Source organism: Bidens hawaiensis, unplaced genomic scaffold (assembly GCF_021521415.1).
Source record: "Bidens hawaiensis isolate Kalapana, Puna unplaced genomic scaffold, B.hawaiensis_p1.1 tig00015926_1, whole genome shotgun sequence".
NCBI lineage: Eukaryota > Viridiplantae > Streptophyta > Magnoliopsida > Asterales > Asteraceae > Bidens > Bidens hawaiensis.
This window is the reverse complement of record NW_027492432.1, coordinates 316,814-342,067: the sequence shown is the minus strand read 5'-3', so window position 1 is coordinate 342,067 and position 25,254 is coordinate 316,814. Positions and strand designations below refer to the sequence as shown.

Genomic DNA, 25,254 nt, shown 5'->3' with positions numbered 1-25,254 from the left:
ATAACTTTGACCCTATATAAAGGAAATTTTAGGTCAGACTCTTTATTGTTTTCAAAACCTGCGAACTTACTCACTGTTAACCCTAAGCGAACTTATAGCGTCGAATCCAATCTGTGTTATTCTTCTCAATACTAATCCGATTTCAAGGTGTGTAGTGTCGATATAAAGTATATTCACTGTCATTGATGTAAATCAAAGGTCGTTTCGACCCGTTTCGTGACCTCGGTCTTTCGAAACCTCACGACCCGATTTTCAAACTTGTTATTACGTGGTCGTAATCAACTTAATCGTCTAAATCGTCATAAAATCATGTTTTATGGAGTCCGCAATCTCCAAATTGACCCAATTCACCTCGTTCGAAAGTCTAACTGTTGCCGATTCATATTCAGGCGAACTTACAGTTTAGGAGAAGTTATTCTTAACTTCGCTTGATGTTTAACTTCGCCTGATAATTAATTATGTAACAGTATATGAGGCGAAGTTGTCGTTAGGCGAAGTTATCATTAACTTCGCCTGGCCCTTTTTACTTAACATTTATTAGGCGAAGTTCAAGTTGAGGCGAAGTTGTTCCCAACTTCGCCCCACCTCTAACTTCGCCTATACAGAATAAATCATAACTTCGCTCATGGTAACAGGCGAACTTGTGATTTGCCTCGACGATTCTCTAACTTAGACTGTTTGTTGCAGAAATGGCAGCTGTTGCTGGAGCAGGTGGTGCAGGTGGTGATGAAGGTGGAGACAACAACCGACAGTTTTTCCCGGGGCATAACATGTACATCACATTGGACCCGGATGCGAGTGGTGTTGATGATTTCCGCGAGATCATCACATTTCTACTTCGCTCGCGTATCTTTCACGCTATTACTACAACACTGCCTCTCTTATTGCCAAACATAGAAGATTTCTGGCAGATAGTGGAATATGGCTGTCGAGTCGAGCCCCCGGTTATGTGTGCAATGGTTAACAATTAGATTGTACAGTTCTCGTCTGAACAGATTAGGGCGGCTTTACAGTTTGGGGATGAAACGAGAGACGATCCTACAGACTTTGTGGCTCCATTCAGAGATGGTGCGTTTCTGAGGATGGGATATTCTGGTCCTTTGGGGGATACTCAGAGACGCAAGGGGTTCTTGCTAGACCAGTGGCGCTTTCTCATGCACGTGATGATCGTGTGTATGTCGGGGAGAAAGGCTGGTACAGACGGGATGGGTGCGACCATGCAGTCGGCGATGACTGCACTGACTTACAATAAGCGTTACAGCTTTAGTCAGATGGTATTTTACGAGATAGATCGTCAGAGAAGAGCGGTGGCGCGTGAGAGATTTTTTATGTATCCAAGATTCCTACAAATGATCTTGAATCATGTTGCTCCCACGTTACCTCAGCGCCGCCCAATTAGATACGTGGAAAGTGTAAGTAAAAGGATCTTCGCTCAGTGTAGATCATCGAGTGCAAGAAGCAAGCCTGAGCTCCGTCCTCGACATACTCCACTATTTGGGTACTTGATCAACCCAGAGTATGTTCCAGCTCGTGGGGACGAGTTTCGGGATCCGGCACCACAACAGGCTGGAGCACCTCAAGCTATACCTGCTGCTCCTGTTGTGTCACCGGAGGAAAATGTAGACCTTGATGCAGCGTTTGGTGGTCAAGGCTTCTTTGATATGGAACGTGTTGATCCAGAGGAAAATGTGCAAGTCTCGGTTGCACAGGTTTCTAGTGTGAATGTTACTAGGGCAGCTACGACGGTGGCTGATTCAGATTCGTCAGATGATGATGTGGCTGAAGCGAGACGAATTTTGGTAACACAAGAACGGATTCATGGGAAGAGGAAGAGAGCCGATGATGACAGTGAGTCAGATTTTGAGGAAGATTTACATCAGTTGGTCCATAGATCAAGAAGGGAACGGGCAGGTGCAGGTTCGGGAGCTGGTGAGAGCTCAAGGGTGGTTCGTTTCACTCCACCCGCACTGTCTGGTATGACTATAGTCCCTACACCATTGCAAGTTACAGGGCCAATCGCCACGGATGTTCCCGTGGTGACTACCTCATCTTCCTTCGGCATCCCACCCACTACATTCCAACTCTCGGCTCCGGAGATTGTATCTTTGCCAACTCCAACTCTTACTCCAACGGAGGTCGTGGCAAGATTTATTGAGTCGACAGTTGTAGCTACTGCAGGGTTGTCAGTTACGATACCACCTGCGGTTACGTTTACGCCTACTTCTGAGGTCCCGGTTACATTGGAAATCCCTCCTCAGTACACTTAAGATATATCACATCTGAGGTTTGATTTCGATGCAACCTTATCCGACTCGGAACGAATAGCAGCGCTTGAAAGGGTCGTGGCAGAACAATCAAAGGTAAATCTTATCCAAACCCATGCTATTCAGCGCCTCGTTGCAGAGAATCAGATACAGTTGTCCCTGCTGATCGAACATGGAAAAATAATTGATGCTTTGAAACAGTTCTTGGCATCTCAGGGGGAGACGGGCTGTAAGGGTGATGAGCTGAGGACGAAGAAGCGTAATGATCGAGACGATGATCCCAATGCATCGAAAGGTGCAGGTGGAGAGTTGCCAAGAACTGAACAAGCTCTTGGGACTTCCACATCTCAGGGGGAGTCAACGAGTGCAGCTGGCGGTTCAGGGGGTGATGATGTGGTGGTTGTGGATGCTGAGGAGGTGTTAGATGATGTTATAGGTGATGAGGATGTGTTACCGATGGAGGAGATAGAGAAGATAGGGGCTGAGATTGTCATTGATAGTGAGATTGAAGAAGGAGAGATTGTGGAGGAGAACGTTGAGCACGAGATTCCGGAAGTTGATAAGGCAGATATGGGACAAGATATGGGAAGCGATGAGACGGAATGGGAGGAGCAGCCAAGATGGAAAGAAGGCTATGCTCAGTGGTTCGTAAAGACTAGGAAACCGGCGGTCCCTACTATGTTCAAGAAAAGTTACAACATCAGGGGTTATGCTGAATCGAAAAAGGGGATTATATGCTGGTTATATGATGAGCAGTTGAGGCTCTTTGTGATTAAAAGGTATGATGGGATTCAGTACTTCAAGAGACTGTTGAGATCGTTAAATACGTTGCCTGAGTGTGAAGTGAAGGACTTAGCCAGGTTGGGGTTGATAAACAGGAGTGATGATAACATGGCTAGGGTCATTGGAAAGATTGTTTGGAAGGAAAGTATAAAGGAGAAAAAGTTTGAGCTGTTGAAACCACAGAAAGGAAAACTTATTGAAGATAAAGATAGAGGGATGAGAGCAGATGGCAAGCCTTGGATGATCATGAAGTATAAGCCGATCCGGTGTTTAAAAGAAGTGCCGATGAAACAAATGCCCAAGGATGTGCTCAAGGATCTGAAGTGGTGGTATGTTGATTGTGAAACAGCTGAAGCAGTAATGGAGAATGAAGATGAACAAGAGCTGCTGAGAGTGTATGATCCAATGCACTTGGTGAATTTGTCTCAAGCTGATCTGCAGGTGTTGAACGAGAAGAAAATATTTTATATTCCTTCTTGGAAAGAAGAAGCGAAGAAATATCAAAGAGTTGTTTCGGTTTGTGTACGAGAAAGAGTTCATGCTTGAAGATGAAAGATACAAGATTGTTGAAGATTACAAGACACGTGCTTGAAGATAGAGATATGAAGCTACTGCCAAGGGGGAGTCTGTTGGTACATGATGTCAGTAGTTCAGTGTCTAGTGTCTGTAATCGAGTTAGTTGGATTTGTATTTGGATGTAAGCGAAGTTCTCACAAGTTCGCTGATATAGGCGTACTTGTGGAACAAGCGAAGTTAGGGACAACTTCGCCTAAACATGCTAGGCGAAGTTGTCGTGTTATATAAACTGCTAGGTTACGGCTAGATCAGTTGACGAGTTAAAGTTTTAGTTTTTACGAGTTATTCAGTTTTGTGTAATCGGTGATCAGTGAATCACCTGTTTCCAGTTGCAATACAACGTGTCTTTGTTTATTGTAACGTGTGTTTGATCGTGTTAACGTGTATCGTCTTCTACGCTCATAACGTCTTACGTAGGGATTCCGCACCTACGTAGAACGAGATATTCCGTGTAGATCCGGCTGGGAACCTACACTACGTTTTGGGCGTAGTAGCAAAATTTCGAACGGGCCACGGGAAATCTCTAGCGACGTCAAACTGATCCGATTCTCTCGTAGGGTAATAAAATATTCGATGAAATTCTCCAGGACCGAAAATATGGTCAGATTCGGTGAATAGCCCCATACTCAGTTTTTTCGAGCTGACGGTGAACCTACCCCTTTGGTCGTAGCATCAAAATTTCGAAAGAGCCACGGGAAAGTTCTAGGGACATCAAAATGATCCAATTCTTTCGTAGGGTCATAAAATAATTAATGAAAGTCTCCAGGAATGAAAATATGGCCAGATTCAGCGAATAGCCCCATACTCTGTTTTTTCGGGCTGACGGTGAACCTACCCCTTTGGCCGTAGCATCAAATTTTCGAACGAACCACGGGAAAACTCTAGGGACATCAAATTGATCCGATTCTTTCGTAGGATCTTTAAATGTTCGATAAAAGTCTCCAGGACCGAAAATATGATCAGATTCGGTGAATAGCCTCATACTCAGTTTTTTCGGTCTGACGGGGAACATAATCCTTTGGCCGTTGTAGCAAAATTTCGAACGGGCCACGGGAAAACTCTAGGGACATCAAATTGGTACGATTATCTCGTAGGATCATTAAATATTAGGTAAAAGTCTCCAGGACCGAAAATATGGTCAGAGTCGGTGAATAAACCCATACTCAGTTTCTTCAGTCTGACGAGGAACATACCCCTTTGGCTGTAGAAGCAAAATTTCTAACGGGCCACGGGAAAGCTCTATGGACATCAAATTGATCCGATTATTTCATAGGGTCATAAAATATTCGATGAAAGTCTCTAGGACCGAAAATATTGTCAGATTCGGTGAATTGCCCCATACTCAGTTTTTTCATGCAGACGGTGAACCTACCCCTTAGGTCGTAGTAGAAAAATTTCGAACGGGCCACGGGAAAGCTCTAGAGACATCAAATTGATCCGATTCTCTCGTAGGGTCATAAAATATTCTATAGAAGTCTCCAGGACCGAAAATATAGTCAGATTCAGTGAATAGCCCTATACTCAGTTTTTTCGGGCTGGCGGTAAACATAGCTTTTTGGCCGTAGTAGCAAAATTTCGAACGTGCCACGGGAAAGCTCTAAGGACATCAAAATGATCCGATTCTTTCGTAGGGTCGAAAATATCCGATGGAAGTCTCCAGGACCGAAAATATTGTCTGATTCGGTGAATAGCCACATACTCAGTTTTCTCGGGCTGACGGTGAACATACCTCTTTGGTCGTAGTAGCAAAATATCGAACGGCCAACTAGAAAGCTCTAGGGACGTCAAATTGATTTGATTCATTCGTAGGGTAATAAAATATTCGATGAAAGTCTCCAGGACTGTAAATATGGTCAGATTCGGTGAATAGCCCCATACTCAGTTTTTCGGGCTGACGGTGAACATACCCTTTGGCCGTGGTAGAAAAATTTGAACGGGCCACAGAAAAGCTTTAGGGACATCAAATTGATCCGATTCTCTCGTAGGGTCATAAAATATACGATGGAAGTGTCCAGGACCGAAAATATTGTCAGATTCGATGAGTAGCCCCATTTGTCCCACAAGCAACTTGTTGTCACATCTTACGTAACCTTTAATTATTCTAACTATAAAAAATAATAATAATAATAATAATAATAACCACTACACACCAATATATATATATATATATATATATATATTGTGCTCTTACCACTTTCCCAACATTACACACTTCTTAAACCATGACTGGCGACCAAAGACAACAACACTTCATGTACCAAGATGTCCTACCATTTGCCGCCATGGTCACCATGGAGTGCACCAACGTTGGACTCAACACCTTGTACAAAGCCGCCACTCTCCGAGGAATGAGTTACCATGTTTTTGTCGTTTACTCCTATGCTGTCGCTGCCCTCCTACTTTTTCCTGCACCCTTCTTCTCCAACAGGTACTTATTTATTTACTAACCAATTAATATTATTATTATTATTATTATTATTATTATTATTGGCGCGGAACCAGAGAATGGTCAAGATGGTCCACTAACCGTTCCACGAGAATTATTGTATTTTTCTACATAAAATTTGACAATTTTTAGAAAATATATGTTTTGTGGAACAGTTATAAAAGAAGTTCTAGTTCCGTCATTTACTTACTATACTATTACTACTATAGTAATATTGTTTTGTATATTATTATTATTATTATTATTTATTTATTTTTGAGGATGAACAGATCAAGGGTGATTCCTCCAGTGAATATCTCGATCGTTAGCAAAATCGGCCTTCTTGGGATCATCGGGTAATTTTTTTTTTTTTTAACGAATTTAAATCATTAAAATATATATATTCTTTTACATCAAAATAGAAAACAAACAGCCTTTTTAATTTTAAAGTCATAACATTAATATGCATTATTTATACCGATCAGGTGTACGTCACAAATCATGGGATATACCGGAATTATTTACAGTTCGCCAACGTTGGCTTCCGCAATAAGCAATCTTGTTCCTGCTTTTACCTTCATCCTTGCAGTCATTTTCAGGTTCTAATCCTATCCTAATTCCTACCCAAACAATAATTTAAATTTGTAATGTCATTTGTCACATCATGAAAATTGAAATTGACCGTATATAATTAAAGATATTAGTTTGTGGGCCCGGATAAAAAGTTTATGCCTCGCCCACTTGCTTAGTTACTTAAAATATACATATGACAATTATTTTTTGTGACAATATTGCTTATATTCAAACTTATGCAACTTGAAGTAATCAACTAATCATGTTTACTTTTATTATCTTTTGTGACAATATTGCTTATCTAGTGTCCAATGATTTAATATATTTCCTTTTTATGTGAAAAACAGGATGGAGACATTATCTTTTGCGAAAAAAAGTTGTCGCGCAAAGTTAGTGGGCACAGTTGTTTCCGTGACAGGTGCATTTGTTGTCACACTTTACAAAGGACCCAAGCTTATATGGGGTCAATCGTCGTCGATGGCTAATTCGTCATCAGTTTTGCATGATGCTTCGCAATCGAACTGGGCTCTTGGTGGGCTTTTTTTGACCTCAGAGTACATATTAGTCCCCTTATGGTACATAGTGCAGGTATAGTTTCACTATTTAGTATTTACTACACTAACCGCCTGATTGGGTCGAGTAGGACAATAATGGGCCGGGTATGTGACTGACTTCGCGTGTATCGGGTATACTCATTTATGAATTTACATGTTGAGATTCTCATTACCCGAAACTCGGATCTTATACTCACCCAAAAAATCGACATAAATATTAAATATTAGTTACACTTCTAGTAATTCTATATATTCAATAGTTTTAAGTTTCTAATGTTATAAGAATATATATATATATATATATATATATATATATATATATTCGGTGTGTGTTAATGGGTATGGATCGGTTTAAGGTGGGGGTGCAAACGAGCTAAGACCGAGCTCGACCAGGCTCGAGCTCGGCTCATTTAAGCTCTTCATAAGTTAAACGCGCCGAGCTCGATCGAGCTCGGCGCGTTTAACTTATGCAGAGCTCGAGCTCGGCTTGTTTCGTAGTTTTTCAAGCTCGAACTCGGCTCGTTTAATATTTATTAATTAACTTTTATATATTTATAATTAAATTTGTGTATTTATTTTCATTATAACTTTATATATATAATAATATATGTTATTTAGTTATTTGTTTTAATAAAACTATATATTAATAAATAATTATTAAATATATATGTATATATTAATTTATATATTTATATAAAATATATAAATGACAAGCTCGTTTAGGCTCGCGAGCCGGCTCGAGCTCGATAAGTGAAGCTCGGGCTCGTTTATTAAACGAGCTTTCTTTTAGGCTTGAGCTCGGGCTTGGGCTCGTATAAGCTCGGCTCGTTCGAGCTTTTTCACGAGCCGATCTCGAATAGCTCGCGATCAGCTCGGCTCGTTTGCACCCCTAGTTTAAGGTAATCAAGCTTGTATCATATAATACCATACGACTATACGAGTCAAAAACGCGTGAACATTTTTATAATTAATCCCATACCCTTCTGTATACCTGAATACATGTCTCATTAGTTGTCCTAGATGTTTCGGGTTTGGGACTTTCTGTCGTCCCTAAATAAGACTGATTTGACGCAAGTATGTTAAAACTTTAATATAACGCGCAGACACAAATCATGAAGGAGTATCCAGCAGAATTAACGGTGGTATTCTTTTACAACTTTATAGTGAGCCTTTTGGCTGCGATTGTGGGGGTATTTAGTGAACCGGATTCAAGTGCTTGGAGGATCAAGCCCAATATAGCCTTAGCCTCGATTTTGTGTTCGGTAAGTACCCAAATGAGTCAATTTTCACATTTCCGTAATCGGTTTGGTGGTGTCTAAAAAGGGTTTCTTTTGGTTTCTTGAGTCATGCAGGGTGTGCTCGGTTCAGGCTTGAATAACAGTGTCCACACGTGGGCTTTGCGCATAAAAGGGCCATTATTTGTGGCCATGTTTAAACCGTTATCGATTGCTATAGCAGTTGCTATGGGTGTTATGTTCCTCGGGGACGACCTTTATCTTGGAAGGTATTATGAACATTTAGTTAATCAACTAATCATGATTAAACTAAATGTGGATTAACTTGTATATTCATCATATATTCAGTGTCATTGGAGCAACGATAATATCGATTGGGTTCTACACGGTGATGTGGGGCAAAGCAAACGAGGCTGCGTCAAAAGATGAATTTATGAACTCGGATTCGCCGCCATTGTTGCAGCATTACAAGGACAACGAAAATGTGGACGTTGAGAGAAGTTAAATTATAAGGCCACGTTAGTTATCTTATCTGTATTATGATGTTATGGTTGAATGCTACTGTTGTAAATATTAATGATTTAAGTGTAAAAATTTGATGAATCATTTAAGTGTACGATCCATGCCTCGACTGCAGCGCCTCGCCTCTTATTGGTTCGCCTCGACACTAAGGGCAAGAGCTTCGACATGCAGGTCACGAATCAAACCGAGCTAAACAAACTATTAAATAAGTAAACACTGTGTATAAAGGAACATCAAATAAGCATTGTTCAACAACCTAATAAGTAAACACTGTGTATAAAGGAGAATAAAATTTAATAAACTAAACCCAGACGAAACTCTACATATATCGGTTGGAACCAATTCCCAGGTTATGTTTCAGGTGGGCAAACGCTTTTCGCAACAAGTTAAAACACTAAAAACACAGGCCACACTCTGTTAAAACTATTTCAAACCCTATGCATTACAACCATAAACAACACTGTTGGAATATATGCAGGAAGCCGACGCGGTTCCCTCGATTAAACCTCTGAGGGCGGTTTCCAGCCACATACATTTCCTGCAGATAGCATTTTAATCAAAACACTTGAAAAAACGTAGCAATTGACACAAACGAGCAGGAAAAATAAAACAAAAGCTCACCTGACGTTACAACACGTTTCCTACCGCCGATGTGGACGTTGGTAGCTAAGCCTATTATCACCATCCCAACCGCCATCGGGCTCTTTCCGCTTCGGCGCACCACCACCACTAGCCGCCATTTGGTGAAACATCCTTAACTGCTCATCGGCCCCACCGAGAGGTAACTGCCCCAAAGTGGTTGCCACCTTATCATCTCTGGGGCCCGTGTTTAGATCCAACCCTTGGCTTCCCCACTTTCTACCATCGGGACCAACATTACTGGAACCGCCAGGTAGACTCATGTAATAAGGCATTGACACCACACCGTTGGGTCCCACCGAGGGGACGGCAGGGAAACAAATGGGCCCGCCGCCGGATGACGAAGAATTGACATAAGCATTTGAAACTGAAGAAAATGTATTTGAAATCGAAGGTAACGAGAAATTGGTCTCGAATGGGAAAGCTGAATATTGATATGGCACGGTAGATGGAAACGCAACCGCTGGAGATGATGATAAAACGGGCCCTCTGAATATTTCAGGATTGAGTGATGAGCTGGAAGCGACAGGTGTCAACATTAGTTGAGATGGGATTGTAATCGCTGGGTAGGAATTGTTTGGTGGAAACCAAGTTGAAAAGTTACCGGCATCCATATTATTCATTCTGACGTTTGGGACACCGGGCATAAACTGCATACTGTTTTTAGAATAAGTTACCGATTCACCACCAATTTCTTCCGTGCCCGGACCGTTTAGGTCAAAGCCAGATAACGCTGACCTGGAAGGTTTACTGCTGGTACTGACAGACAAATGGGCAGCCTCAGGAGTCTCCTCGCATGCATTCAGATCAAGATCCAGTCCCGATGATGCATTGTGTTGACCCGCATCATCGACGCCAACATTCAAGTCAAAGTCAAAGAAAGCACGGGCCGGTTTACTGGTACGGTTATCAAGAACCGGAACGTCTACCTTTCGTGGTTCTGCTGGACGGAATGCGCTGGTGGCAGCAGACCCTTTCCAACCAAGCTCGGGCTTACCTCTTGATAAGCTCTCGGAAGGATAAAACGGTCCTTTTGCAGCAGCAGTTACGGTAATCAAACCGGACCAATTTTTATTATTAGAAGGTAACGGGTTGGGTGCATGCATAGCAGCCTTTTCAAATTCAAATTGTATCACATCATCACTAGGAAGAACTTCATTCAGATCAAAGTCCAGCTTTACTGCACGGTCTTCAACACAATTGGCCTCTTTTACAGGGGCTTTATCGTCTTTTTCCATATTTTCATGCACACCTTCACTAACAGATGTCCCAGAATCTATATTTTCACTGGCTTTTCTGTCTTCAGTCTCTTCAGACTTTGGTTTTAACAAAACATCACCACAAGAAGTGGTGGGTACCGGTTGATCGGTTAACCGTGTTTGCACCAATTTTGTTTCATCCTCGTGCACATCTGAAGATGGCAAAGAATCTGTTTCTTCATTGATCTGTTTGGTCTCGGTTTTTACACTTGAGGAGGCTGCATCTAGCGGGCCCACAGTGTTTCTAACAGGTTTAATATCGGAACACTTGTCTTCTTCTACTGAGCTACAGCTAGGTTTTATATTTTTAGCATCGTCCATCAAACCAGCAGGCTTTACCTCAGGTTCCATATTCACTGACCCTGTATCATTATTATTATTACTATTATTATTATTGTTATTATCATTATCATTATTATTATTATTATTATTATTATCACCAATAGCCACAACGATATTACCTTCTTCAGGGGAACATGCAGGTGACACATCAGATCTCGACATTTCACCAGCCGCCACGCTGGCAAGAAGCTTTATTCCACCATCATCACCAATTGATGGAGGCACACTAGCTTCAGCGATTTTGGCACAGCTCTCCACCAATGCATTTATAGAACTATAAGAAGGCTCATATAGCTTACTTGGTTTTGGTGTAACCCCTGATGCTGAATCACTGCCAAAGGTTGCATCTTTCTTACCATTTTCTTCATCATGGACAATCGGCACTTCTTTCCCCCGAGACAAATCATTACCCACGTTTGGGCTTGGGCTTGGGCTTGATATAGTATTTCCTTGTAAAGAATCAATTTTCCCACTTACTTTTTGATCTTGTTTTGTGGAAGGTACCGGAAGAGATCCCTTCCCAGGTGCCGTAGAGGAATCTTCAGGTGATTCCAAACTGGAAGTTTTTTTAGGACTTCGACCCGTATTTGGCAACCTCACAACAAGACTTGGGTTGTTTCCATTATCTACAGGTGCCACATCAGATACTCCTTCTGTATTATTTCTAATTGGTGATCCCTTTTCAGATGCAAGATTCCGACCCAAATAACCAACTTTTCCAGCTTCCTTTTGAGATCCCGGGATTGCAGACCCATGAAAACCGTTGCCCGGGTTTTTACTTTGAAGATCGCTACTAGAAATCTTACTTGCACTTGAAGCCCGGGGCTTTTGATGATCACTAGAGCATGATTGACTATTATTTGGAGATTGACTTGAACTGCAGCTTCTTCCGTCTTTAGTAGCTGATGACGGAGACAATTTGCTGGACCCAGGAGATGTTGGTGATTTGGTGATAGGTTCAACTGAGCTTTGTTTTGGTTGTGGAGATTTTAACGGAGGTTGTGAAGTAGAACTCTTGGGACCCACCTCAGAAGAACTGCCACCTAACCGTCTAGTACCACCCATATGAGGAACTTCTGAAATCACTGGCTTATGTGGCCAAGAACCACCTTGACTTGTAGTAGATGTTGTTTCAATAATATTCATTTCAGCTTCTACACGTCTCTTCCATGTGTTGACTAGACTTCTGGCTTTCTTCTGAATTTCAGAGTTTTTATGGCTTCTTAAATGATTCACAGACTTCCCAACATTACATGTCTGTAAAGCATGAAGATTTACAGGCAATTTATCAAGTGCACGAAGTAAAGAAAAAAGAAACTGTTCGACAGACTTATCATTCTCTTTAGGACAACCATCACCAATCTTGCCCTTGTGGATTTCTTGAAGCCATTCATCTAACACTAGCAAGCCTTTTAAATGAGCAAATCGACCTAAACAATCAAATCGGTCAGTGCCTGATATTACATCAACAAGCATTGTTCTGCAAGCCAAGTTTAGTTTCTTCTCAGTATTCTCGGGTCGCATGAGCTTTATTAGTTTTTCAACTCCACCAATATCAACCAATCCTCCTTTATCAGTAAATTTAGCAATTTCAGCTTTTAATATCTGCTTTGGTCTAGGTTGACCCGAATCCGCATCATCAACTTTAGATAAACGTTCACGTTTCACAGATTCTGAATTATGACCACCATGCTCTCTCTTCTTACTCTTTGCATGTGATGAAATAGATGAAGAACTATTTTGTACATTATCTGAACTAGGTTTATGTTGTGCTGACCCGTTTGGACCATTCAAGGGTTTTGGAGACCGACCTCCAGTCTGCACTGCTCCATGCATTTCTATCAACGGCTTATTTAATAACTGGTCTACTTCTTCTTGTAGTTCCTGTGTCAAATACGACTACATATCCAATCAAGAATAATATCAACAGATAAAATTGTAAAAAACAATACAAAAACCGAACAATAACACTTACTTTAAGATAGTTTCTGTCAGTTAACCAAAACAAACGCCCAACCTCAACATCATACACCTGTCTGCACACAAATGAGGATACCCCTGAAGGAAATACAACACCTTTACGAAGAAATGTGACTTTACACGGATGAAGTAATGATGCAGCAGGAATCTCATCCTTGTGAAAAGAGTAAAAGATCTCGTTTGGTGCTGCTTTCACTGAAGCACCTTCTTTAAGCTTAACGTCTGCAGGTCGGTAAAGCCAATTCACACACAGACTTATATTATTTCCTTTTCCTAATTTTAATTTACGAATTCTTCCAACAAACGGAAGGGAATTGTAGGGTGGCTTGAACAGAGCACAGTCGCCAACATTAATCTTTCGACCATCCTAGAAAAAACAAACCATTGAAAATCATTGTTATTGTTAACTCAGCTATAAGTTAAAATAAACTGAGATGATCAGAGGATATGATCACATTACTAATAGCAAGCATAGCCAATGTATAGCTGATGAAGATAATTTCAGGTACTGAAAGAAGACCAAAAAGAATATTTTCAAATAACAATACAATCATATAAAACATCAAGATTTCAGAAAAAAAAAAGTTTCTTTTATGTTAAAGCACACACCAAGAAAACATAATGTAACTAATAACATAAGAAAAGGCAAACAGCAAGTAACCACAAAATGTCTCTTAACTACAGGAGTGAATAATTCAAAGAACTAACAGAGTTCAGAGATAACAGAAACCTATAAACAAGAAATTTAAGACATTCACATTAAAATCCTTACTTTCATCCATATAAATTAGCTAAAAGCATCTGTATCCATAAAACTTGCCTCCTTTAAAAACCTCCTGCTTCCTCATACTTTTCTCTATTCAATTATATAATGCTTATTTTGTTCTTATTATATTTTCTCTTTCTTCCGCTCACAAAAAATATATGAAATGAATAGTAATCCACATATATAAGGAATCACTATTCAATCCATCTATCTACACCATATTCTAGAGAAGCGAATGAAGTGTAAAGTGTAAAAACTGATAAAAACCTTAATAATTTCCCTAAACTATATAGTTGAAGATGATATATGGATTCCAATAGAAATGCTCTAATGAAAAGCAAACAGCAAGTCACCACAAAATGTCCCTTAACTACTCTAGCGAATGATTCAAAGAACTAACATAGCTCAGTGATAAGCGCAGACCTATAAACATCTTTCCATGTTATGTATCGACCTAACTATTGAATCTAAATCATAAAGTATACAAATATGAATTTTCATTCTAATATTATGCTATCTTACAAGATAACAGCAACCCTACAAACAAATAATCTATAAAACTTGGCAATCGAGAACCGATACTTATAAACCAAACTGTAAGTTTGTAGTACGAGTTGTCATTCTAATATTATGCTTTCTTACGAGATAACAGCAAACCTATAAGCAATTAATTTATACAACCCAATGAACCGAGAACCGATATTTATAAATCAAACTGTAAGTTTGTAACTATGAATTGTCATTCATACAGTATGCTATCTTACAAGATAGCAGCAACCCTATAAACAATTAATTTATATAGCTTAACGAATCGAGAACCAATACTTATAAACCAAACTTAAGTTGAAACCACAAATTGTCATTCTAATATTATGCTATCTAACAAGAACACTCATTACTCATACAGGTATAGCAATCAAGTACATATACAATGATGAATATGTGAATGAATTAAAAACATATATGTAGTATGAGTTGTCATTCTAAATTTCTAATATTATGCTATCTTACAGGATAACAGCTAACCTAAACAATTAATTTATATAACCTAATGAGTCGAGCTTGGTTTTAAATTGCGCAATACGCTCCAATGCGTTTAGTTTAAAAATCCAATGTGTGATGCGAGCGCATCACGTATGTGATGCGTTCCTCATTAAAAAAATACTAAAAGTCTGTAACATGCTTATATTACAACAATTTATATTGCGTTAATATATATATATATATATATATAAAGTCATCTGAGTAACAAAAGTTCAAAATTAATATCATTTATAACCATCTACTAAATACTTAGTTAAAAAAGTTATAAAAAATTATGAGAAGTTAAATATTAAATTGACCTAATATAAAGCAGGAACTTCAATTAGTTATATGAGGAAGCTCCAATAATAGTGCAGCAGTTAATGAAACTAAAAAGAAGATTCTACTTTATTAGGGAGGCAGTTAGATCATATTAAAATAGAGATACGAACTTGAAACATAAATACGGCAATCAGAATTGAAGAACTCGCTGCAGACCTCGCTAACTCGCTAATCAGGTTTTAGAAGAACTCAAATCGATTATTCACACTAATTTCTACCAACCTAATTCCCAGGTAAGGCCTATAATCGTAGCAAAAATTATGTCAAAACTCAAAATTAAGAATTAAAAAAAAACTAACCGCGTCTTGCGGAATTTTGCGCAATATCAGCGCAGCTTGTAATCCTAACGCATCGCAGCATCTAAAGCGCTCTTACCATTGCAACACCGCATCAGCGCAACATGCGTGCGATTTAAAACCAAGGAGTCGAGAAGTACCAATACTTATAAACCAAACTCTTAAGTTTGTAACTATAATTTGGCATTCTAATATTATGCTAAGCAACCCTTAAAACAATTAATCTATATAACCTAATGAACCGAGAACCGATACTTATAAACCAAACTGCAAGTTGTAACTATGAATTGCCATATTCTAATATTATGCCATCTTACAAGATAACAGCAACCCTATAAGCAATTAACTTATACAACCTATGGTATGAAAAACTGATATAAACCAAACTGTAAGTGTAAACTTGTAACTATAAGTTGTCATTCTAATATCATGCTATCCTACAGAATAACAGAAACCTATACATATGAACCAAACTGCAAGTAGTAACTATAAATTGCCATATTCTAATGTTATCCCATCTTACAAGATAACAGCAAACCTATAAGCAATTAACTTATCCAACCTATGGAATGAAAAACTGATATAAAGCAAACTGTAAATTTGTAGCTATGAATTGTCATTCTAATATCATGCTATCCCACAGGATAACAACAGAAACCTATGCTTATAAACCAAACTGCATGTTGTAACTATGAATTGCCATATTCTAATATTATGCCATCAGCAAACCTATAAGCAATTAACTTATACAACCTATGAAATGAAAAACTGATACTTATATACCGAACTGTAAATTTGTAACTATGAATTGTCGTTCTACAGGATAATAGAAACCTATGCTTATAAACCGATGTGTAAGTTTGTAGTATGAATTGTCATTCATATGCTATCTTACAGGATAACAACAACCCTATAAACAATTAACTTCTATAGCTGAAACACTTAACTTACATGGCTTAATGAACCAAGAACCGATACTTATAAACCGATACTTATAAACTGAACAACACTTATACAGGTATAGCAATCAAGAGCATATGCAATTACACAAAATGAATTGTAAAACATGTATAAACATATATATATATATATAAATATACTTTGGAAAAGGAATTGGTATCAATGAAGACGAACGAGGTATCGGCGGCGGTTAGAGAAGACGTGGAAGGGACCGACCACATGTGCCGCGGGTGAAACCTCAAAAGCTCACCTTCCCACTGCCCATACATAACATCCTTCTTCCATCATCATCATCATCAATTAATTAATTAGTTTCACAAACCCTAACTAACTAACTAACTAACTAACTAACTAACTGATCATTGACCAAATTGACCGCATCAAGAGCTTCAGATCGGTTGGATTGGAATAATTAGGGTTTTGTGAATTGGGGGAAATAATAATAATAATAATAATAATAATAATAATAATAATAAAGGGTAGAATTGGAATTGGATGGATCGGTTGTTGTGATTCCGGTGAACGGAGAGATTGATTGTTGCCGGAATTATGGAGTAATCGGACGGAGAGAATTAGAGATTGATTCAAGTGCGATGAAAGACGAATGAAAGTCGAGTCCACACAGATTATTATTATTATTATTATGAGTTTTCAAGTGTTGACTATTGTAGTAAAACTCAAGCGGTTATTAAACACAAGTGTTGTTGGTCCTGAGCGTTTGAAGTGTTAATTTGACGTATATTGATCGGTTTTGGTTACATGAGTTATGATACCAGAACTTAAACTAAAAAATATATGAAAATGGAGGTGGACGAAAGGGTTGGTGTTAGTCGGTAAAACTCGGGCGTTGGTTTAATTTGACTTGAATCAATCGGTTTAAGTTACATGTGTTATGATACGAAAAGTGAAACTAAAAAGTATATGAAAATGGAGGTGGACCAATGGGATGGCGTTAGTCGGTAAAACTCGGGCGTTGGTTAGGCCTTATCGTTGTTGAACCCAAACATTGAGGCGCTGAGTCCACACAAATTCGGTCGGTTTCCTTCACATTCATTACGATACCAGAACTATAAAAAATTGATATTCGGTCGATTTTTGGTGTAATACCAGCAAAGTGAAAAAAAAAAAGCAAAATGATTTGGCACGTACGGTGCCGCCAAGTGGCCCAACAGAGATTTGGCGACACCAAGGTTCTCAATTGTAACATATAACTTTCATTTCGATGACGCCATGCTTGCGGTGCGCACATATAATGTATATATGTGTGAACCCTCGGGTGGGAAAAGTGAAATTGCACTAATAATTTTTGACGTTATTTTACTAATCTCGTGAAAATAATGTTGTTAAAAGTGGCGGAAGGTAAATCAGACATCATGTGGTGGTGTTGATAGCCAAAAGACAAGTGTACATGCACTAATCGGGGTGTCCCGATGGTTGAGTGTTATGTGCCTTATGTCCAAGGCTTGATGCAAAACTACTATCGAGCTGGGGTTCTCACCGACCAGTCTTCGATTAATCGTTATTTGGTCAACGGTCAAAATAAAAGGGTTATATATAAAATTTGGTATGTATATTTATATTTGAAATTTTATACATATAAATTCAATCCTATTAATCTCGGTTAATCGCTAGTCCCTGCCCATCGCGGTGCATAGCGATTTCTTCAACATTGCGTTCAATGATTCCTCACTCAAAAAGGCTTAAGGTCCACCTTTTACAACCAATAGTACAACAGCCATATCCGATAGAAGACTCGATAAACAAGGTCCTTTGGCGATGATTAAGGTGTTACTTGGTTAAAGGGAGAATTTGGATAATACAAAAATATTTTCACCGTCTTTTTCGTTCTAAAAAAAATGGTAAGTGAAAAAATCATGTATATTTTGTTTATCCTCGTGACTTGTACCCAATAATAACCAGAACCGGTTCCATACCCGAAACCGAGTTTTTCCAATACCTTTTCAAATCTCAATCTATAACTGAAAAATACCCCAAAAAGGTGCAATCTTTTAAAAAACCAATCTATACCCCAAAAAAGTGCAACCACTTAAAAAAATCCAATCTATACTCGAAAAATAGCCGGGTTTTTATAATACTCGAAAATAGGGCATTCAAATACCCGAATTTATATAACCCGTTCTATACCCAGCCCCAACCCGGTACATAGGTCTTGGTTTTAAGAGAACTCGGACCCGAACCCAACCTGTTTATTTTGAATACCCGATTTTCCAATACTCGACAATACCAAATCCAGTTCTATACCAAGAACCGGGTATTAGAAAATCCTTATTTGTGCACCTCTAGAGAATACTATGTTTTATAAGACTGATAGTTATATTAGGTTATGTTGATAATGAACGAGGATTGTGACTCATAAAGATACACAAGTTCGGATTTTAAAGTCACATTGACCTACACCTAGACAAAGACCCGGCCCCTGCTGACAAACTCGGACCAAAGAAAGAAGTTCGGTCTCATAGTTACAAACCCAATCGCAAGTCAATGGTTGTGAATGAATAAAAATAACTTGACAAGAAAAAACAGGAGAATAAAATTTAATAAACTAAACCCAGACGAAACTCTACATATATCGGTTGGAACCAATTCCCAGGTTATGTTTCAGGTGGGCAAACGCTTTTCGCAACAAGTTAAAACACTAATAACACAGGCCACACTCTGTTAAAACTATTTCAAACCCTATGCATTACAACCATGAACACTGTTGGAATATATGCAGGAAGCCGACGCGGTTCCCTTGATAAAACCTCTGAGGGTGGTTTCCAGCCACATAGATTTCCTGCAGATAGCATTTTAATCAAAACACTTGAAGAAACGTAACAATCGACACAAACGAGCAGAAAGAAAAGAAAACAAAACTCACCTGACGTTACAACACGTTTCCTACTGCCAATGTGGACGTTGGTAGCTAAGCCTATTATCACCATCCCAACCGCCATCGGGCTCTTTCCGCTTCGGCGCACCACCACCACTAGCCGCCATTTGGTGAAACATCCTTACCTGCTCCTCGGCCCCACCGAGAGGTAACTGCCCACCATCGGGCTCTTTCCGCTTCGGTGCACCACCACAACTAGCCGCCATTTGGTGAAACATCCTTAACTGCTCCTCGGCCCCACCGAGAGGTAACTGCCCGCCATCGGGCTCTTTCCGCTTCGGTGCACCACCACCACTAGCCGCCATTTGGTGAAACATCCTTAACTGCTCCTCGGCCCCACCGAGAGGTAACTGCCTCAAAGTGGTTGCCACCTTATCATCTCCAGGACCCGTGTTTAGATCCAACCCTTGGCTTCCCCACTTTCTACCATCGGGACCAACATTGCTCGAACCGCCAGGTAGACTCATGTAATAAGGCATTGACACCACACCGTTGGGTCCCACCGAGGGGATAGCTGGGAAACAAATGGACCCGCCGCCGGATGACGAAGAATTGACATACGTATTTGAAACTGAAGAAAATGTATTTGAAATCGAAGGTAACGAGAAATTGGTCTCGAATGGGAAAGCTGAATATTGATATGGCACGGTAGATGGAAATGCAACCGCTGTAGATGATGATAAAACGGGCCCTCTGAATATTTCAGGATTGAGTGATGAGCTGGAAGTGACAGGTGTCAACATTCTTTGAGACGGGATTGTAATTGCTGGGTACGAATTGTTTGGTGGAAACCAAGTTGAAAAGTTACCGGCATCCATATTATTCATCCTGACGTTTGGGACACCGGGCATAAACTGCATACTGTTTTTAGAATAAGTTACCGATTCACCACCAATTTCTTCCGTGCCCGGACCGTTTAGGTCAAAGCCAGATAGCGCTGACCTGGAAGGCTTACTGCTGGTGCTGACAGACAAATGGGCAGCCTCAGGAGTCTCCTCGCATGCATTCAGATCAAGATCCAGTCCCGATGATGCATTGTGTTGACCCGCATCATCGACGCCAACATTCAAGTCAAAGTCGAAGAAAGCACGGGCCGGTTTACTGGTACGGTTATCAAGAACCGGAACGTCTACCTTTCGTGGTTCTGCTGGACGGAATGCGCTGGTGGCAGCAGACCCTTTCCAACCAAGCTCGGGCTTACCTCTTGATAAGCTCTCGGAAGGATAAAACGGTCCTTTTGCAGCAGCAGTTACGGTAATCAAACCGGACCAATTTTTATTATTAGAAGGTAACGGGCTGGGTGCATGCATAGCAGCCTTTTCAAATTCAAATTGTACCGCATCATCACTAGGAAGAACTTCATTCAGATCAAAGTCCAGCTTTACTGCACGGTCTTCAACACAATTGGCCTCTTTTACAGGGGCTTTATCGTCTTTTTCCATATTTTCATGCACACGTTCACCAACAGATGTCCCAGAATCCATATTTTCACTGGCTTTTTTGTCTTCAGTCTCTTCAGACTTTGGTTTTAACAAAACATCACCACAAGTGGTGGGTACGGGTTGATCGGTTAACCGTGTTTGCACCAATTTTGTTTCATCCTCGTGCACATCTGAAGAAGGCAAAGAACCTGTTTCTTCATTGATCTGTTTGGTCTCGGTTTTTACACTTGAGGCGGCTGCATCTAGAGGGCCCACAGAGTTTCTAACCGGTTTAATATCGGGGCACTTGTCTTCTTCTACTGAGCTTCTACAGCTAGGTTTTACATTTTTAGCATCGTCCATCAAGCCAGCAGGCTTTACCTCCGGTTCCATATTCACTGACCCTGTATCATTATTATTAATACTATTATTATTATTGTTATTATTATCATTATTATCACCAATAGCCACAACGATATTACCTTCTTCAGGGGAATATGCAGGTGACGCATCAGATCTCGACATTTCACCAGCCGCCACGCTGGCAAGAAGCTTAATTCCACCATCATCACCATATAAAGGAGGCGCACTAGCTTCAGCGATTTTGGCACAGCTCTCCACCAATGCATTAATAGAACTATAAGAAGGCTCATATAGCTTACTTGGTTTTGGTGAAACCCCTGATGCTGAATCACTGCCAAAGGTTGCATCTTTCTTACCATGTTCTTCATCATGGACAATCGGCCCTTCTTTCCCCCGAGACAAATCATTACCCACGTTTGGGCTTGGGCTTGGGCTTGGTATAACATTTCCTTGTAAAGAATCAATTTTCCCACCTACTTTTTGATCTTGTTTTGTGGAAGGTACCGGAAGAGAGCCCTTCCCAGGTGCCGTAGAGGAATCTTCAAGTGATTCCAAACTGGCGGTTTTTGTAGGACTTCGACCCGTATTTGGCAACCTCACAACGAGACTTGGGCTGTTTCCATTATCTACAGGTGCCACATCAGATACTCTTTCTGTATTATTTCTAATTGGTGATCCCTTTTCAGATGCAAGATTCCGACTCAAATAACCAATTTTTCCAGCTTCCTTTTGAGATCCCGGGATTGCAGACCCATGAAAACCGTTGCCCGGGTTTTTACTTTGAAGATCGCTACTAGAAATCTTACTTGCACTTGAAGCCCCGGGCTTTTGATGATCACTGGAGTATGATTGACTATTATTTGGAGATTGACTTGAACTGCAACTTCTTCCCTCTTTAGTAGCTGATGACGGAGACAATTTGCTGGACCCAGGAGATGATGGTGATTTGGTGATAGGTTCAACTGAGCTTTGTTTTGGTTGTGGAGATTTTAACGGAGGTTGTGATGTAGAACTCTTGGGACCCACCTCAGAAGAACTGCCACCAATACGTCTAGTGCCACTAGCATGAGAAGCTTCTGGAGTAATTGGCTTGCTTGGAAGAGAACCACTTCTAAGTGTACTAGACTTTGTTTCAATAATATTCATTTCAACTTCAACACGTCTCTTCCATGTGCTGACTAGACTTATGGCTTTCTTTTGAATTTCAGAATTTTTATGGCTTCTTAAATGATTCACAGACTTCCCAACATTACACGTCTGTAAAGCATGAAGATTCACAGGCAATTTGTCAAGTGCACAAAGTAAAGAAAAGAGAAACTGTTCAACAGATTTATCATTCTCTTTAGGGCTACCGTCACCAATCTTGCCCTTGTGAATTTCTTGAAGCCATTCATCTAAAACTAGCAAGGCTTTGAGTTGAACAAAGAGACTTAAATAATCGAATCTGTCAGTAGCCGATATTACATCAACAAGCATGGTTCTGCAAGCCAAGTCTAGTTTCTTCTCAGTATTCTCGGGTCGCATGAGCTGTACTAGTTTTTCAACTCCACCAATATCAACCAATCCTCCTTTATCAGTAATTTTGGAAATTTCCGTTTTCAATAAATGTTCTGGTCTAACTTGACCAGAATCCGCATCATCACCTTTAGATAAACGATCACGTTTCACAGATTCTGAATTGTGAGCATGCTCTCTCTTCTTACTCTTTGCATGTGATGAAATATTTTGTACATGATCTGAACTAGATTTTAATTGTGCTGGCCCATTTGGACTATTCAAGGGTTTTGGAGACCGACCTCCAGTCTGCACCGCTCCATGCATTTCTCAAAACGTCGTATCTCAAAATACTTGCCTATTCTGTCACAAAAAATAATACATAACCAATAAAAATATAATTTAACAAGTAAGGTGATACAAAACAAGACAAAGTTGGGGAAATATACCTACGTTAATATAGTTGTCAGTCAACCACGATAAACAATAACTCTCACTGTCAAACACTTGTCTGCATACAAATGAAGAAAATTAGCAACAATAAAAACATTACTGATCATGTACATCATCATTGTGAAAAGAGAAAAAGAAAACCTTTTATTGTTGCTTCCAGAGAAGCGCTCTCTTTAAACTTTACTTCTTTAGATCAATAAAAAGCCAAATCACAGTTTCATATAGACATAAATTAACTTTTCCTAATTTTAATTCACGAATTTCCCAACAAACGAAAGGAGACCTCAGATCGCCAACATTAATTTTTGATCAATCTGCAAGAAATAAACCATATTAAACCAGTGGAAGTTATTTTAACTCAACTAGAAAAAGATTAAAACCTAAGATAACTAGAGGATCAGTCGACATTATTAATAGCAACCATAGCAACATATAGTTGACGAAAATAAATTCAGGTACCAACAAAATAATAATAAGAGATATAAAAATGTAGTTAGACTCGAAAAGCATTTAAATTTACATATAGCAGCAAAAATCTCTCATAAAATCGACTGGCCCACCAGCAAATTAAGAATCTATTAAATTTAAAGCACGCGCACAAAGTATGCAACATGTGAAAAACAATTCACCATCGACACATAACGTGATTAATAATGATTCCCCTAACTTTGCAAATTCAAAATTCAACAAAACGACCGTTGAAAAGCAAACAGCAAATGACCATAGACTGTATCTAGCTACAACAGCAAACAATTTACAATCCAAAGAGCTAATAAAGTCATATATAACCACAATAGTATAACAAAACTACATGTTATGTATTGAGCTAGCCAGTGACTATAAACATAACTGTAACCATGAATTGCCTTTCAAACCATATCAAATATTATTCTAACTTACAAGAACGCTTAAACAGGTAACACATAAATAGAGATAAGGGAAAAAACATCAAGATTCAAAAAAAATATAAATTTACATATGACGCGAAAGTCGTTTCCAAGATCAACTGGCTCGCCAGAAAAGAAACGTTATGCATTTATAAATGCATGCTCGTAGTACACAACATGTGAAAAATGATTCACCAACGACGCATAATGTGACTAATAACGATTCCACCTAAATTAGCATACTCAACACAACAGTTGAAAAGCAAACAGCAAACAACCATAAAGTTTTTCTAACTACAGCAGGGGACGAATACAAAGAGCTACTAAAGTCAGATACAGCCACAATACTATAACAAAACTACATCTTATGCATTGAGCTAGCCAGTGATAAATCGATGACTATAAACCTAACTGTAACTACAAATTGCCAGTCAAACCATATCAAATACTATTCCAACTTACAAGAACGCTCAAAACAGGTAACACGTCATATACAGATAGAAAAAAACATCAAAATTCGGAAAGCATATAAATTTACATATGGCACGAAAGTTGTTTCCAAGATCAACGAGCCCACCAAAAAAGAAACGTTCTTTTGAATTTATAAATGCACGCACGTAGTAAGCAAAATGTGAACTAATAAAGTCTGATACAACCACAATAGTGTAACAAAACTAAGTCTTAGGCATTGAGCGAGCAGGTGAAGAATCGACGACCATAAACCTAATCGTCACTAGAGATTCAATATAGATAGAAAAAAAACATCGAGAACCAGAAAGCAATTAAATTTACATATGGCGCGAAAGTCGCTTCCAACATCGACTGGCCCACCAGAAAAGAAACGTTCTTTTGAATTTATAAACACACGCACATAGTAGGTAGTACGCAACATGTCAAACATGATTCGCTAACAACGCATAACGTGACTAATAAGTAATAACGATTCTGCCTAACTTAGCAAAATCAAAAGCCAAACAAAACGACCGTTAAAAAAGCAAACAACGGCAGTTGAATCCAAATAGTCAATAAAGTCAGATGCAACCACGCCAGTATAACAAAACAACATCTTATATATCGAACTAGCCAGTTAAAAATTGATGAATATAAACCTAAGTACCCAACTGTAACTACAAATTACCATTCAAACCATATCAAGTATCACTCTAACTTGCATCAACACTCAAACATGTAACCAATCAATAAC

At 39.3% G+C, this 25,254-nt stretch overlaps 3 protein-coding genes across 3 annotated transcripts; 1 reads left to right on the top strand and 2 right to left on the bottom strand.

Annotated features, from left to right (window-relative positions):
* Positions 1-5,845: 5,845 nt before the first annotated feature.
* On the top strand, positions 5,846-9,026 carry LOC143550149 (WAT1-related protein At3g28050-like). Its single transcript, XM_077040854.1, has 7 exons — positions 5,846-6,051; positions 6,339-6,404; positions 6,534-6,647; positions 6,969-7,209; positions 8,279-8,437; positions 8,528-8,679; positions 8,759-9,026. Exons 1-7 carry the CDS (start codon positions 5,846-5,848, stop codon positions 8,913-8,915), a joined length of 1,095 nt encoding a protein of 364 aa, XP_076896969.1. The 3' UTR covers positions 8,916-9,026.
* A 193-nt stretch (positions 9,027-9,219) lies between these two features.
* LOC143550139 (uncharacterized) lies at positions 9,220-17,009 on the bottom strand. Its single transcript, XM_077040846.1, has 6 exons — positions 16,680-17,009; positions 13,613-13,660; positions 13,148-13,519; positions 11,292-13,071; positions 9,554-11,192; positions 9,220-9,470 (listed from the first exon to the last, which is right to left on the bottom strand). The coding sequence occupies exons 1-5, from the start codon at positions 16,806-16,808 to the stop codon at positions 9,574-9,576; spliced, it is 3,948 nt and encodes a 1,315-aa protein (XP_076896961.1). The 5' UTR covers positions 16,809-17,009; the 3' UTR covers positions 9,220-9,470; positions 9,554-9,573.
* Positions 17,010-19,647: 2,638 nt separating this feature from the next.
* LOC143550138 (uncharacterized) lies at positions 19,648-23,250 on the bottom strand (the record flags this gene model as incomplete). Its single annotated transcript, XM_077040845.1, has 2 exons — positions 23,160-23,250; positions 19,648-23,073 (listed from the first exon to the last, which is right to left on the bottom strand). A coding segment is annotated over exon 2 (3,390 nt), but the record flags the coding sequence as incomplete, so codon positions are not given.
* Positions 23,251-25,254: the final 2,004 nt, after the last annotated feature.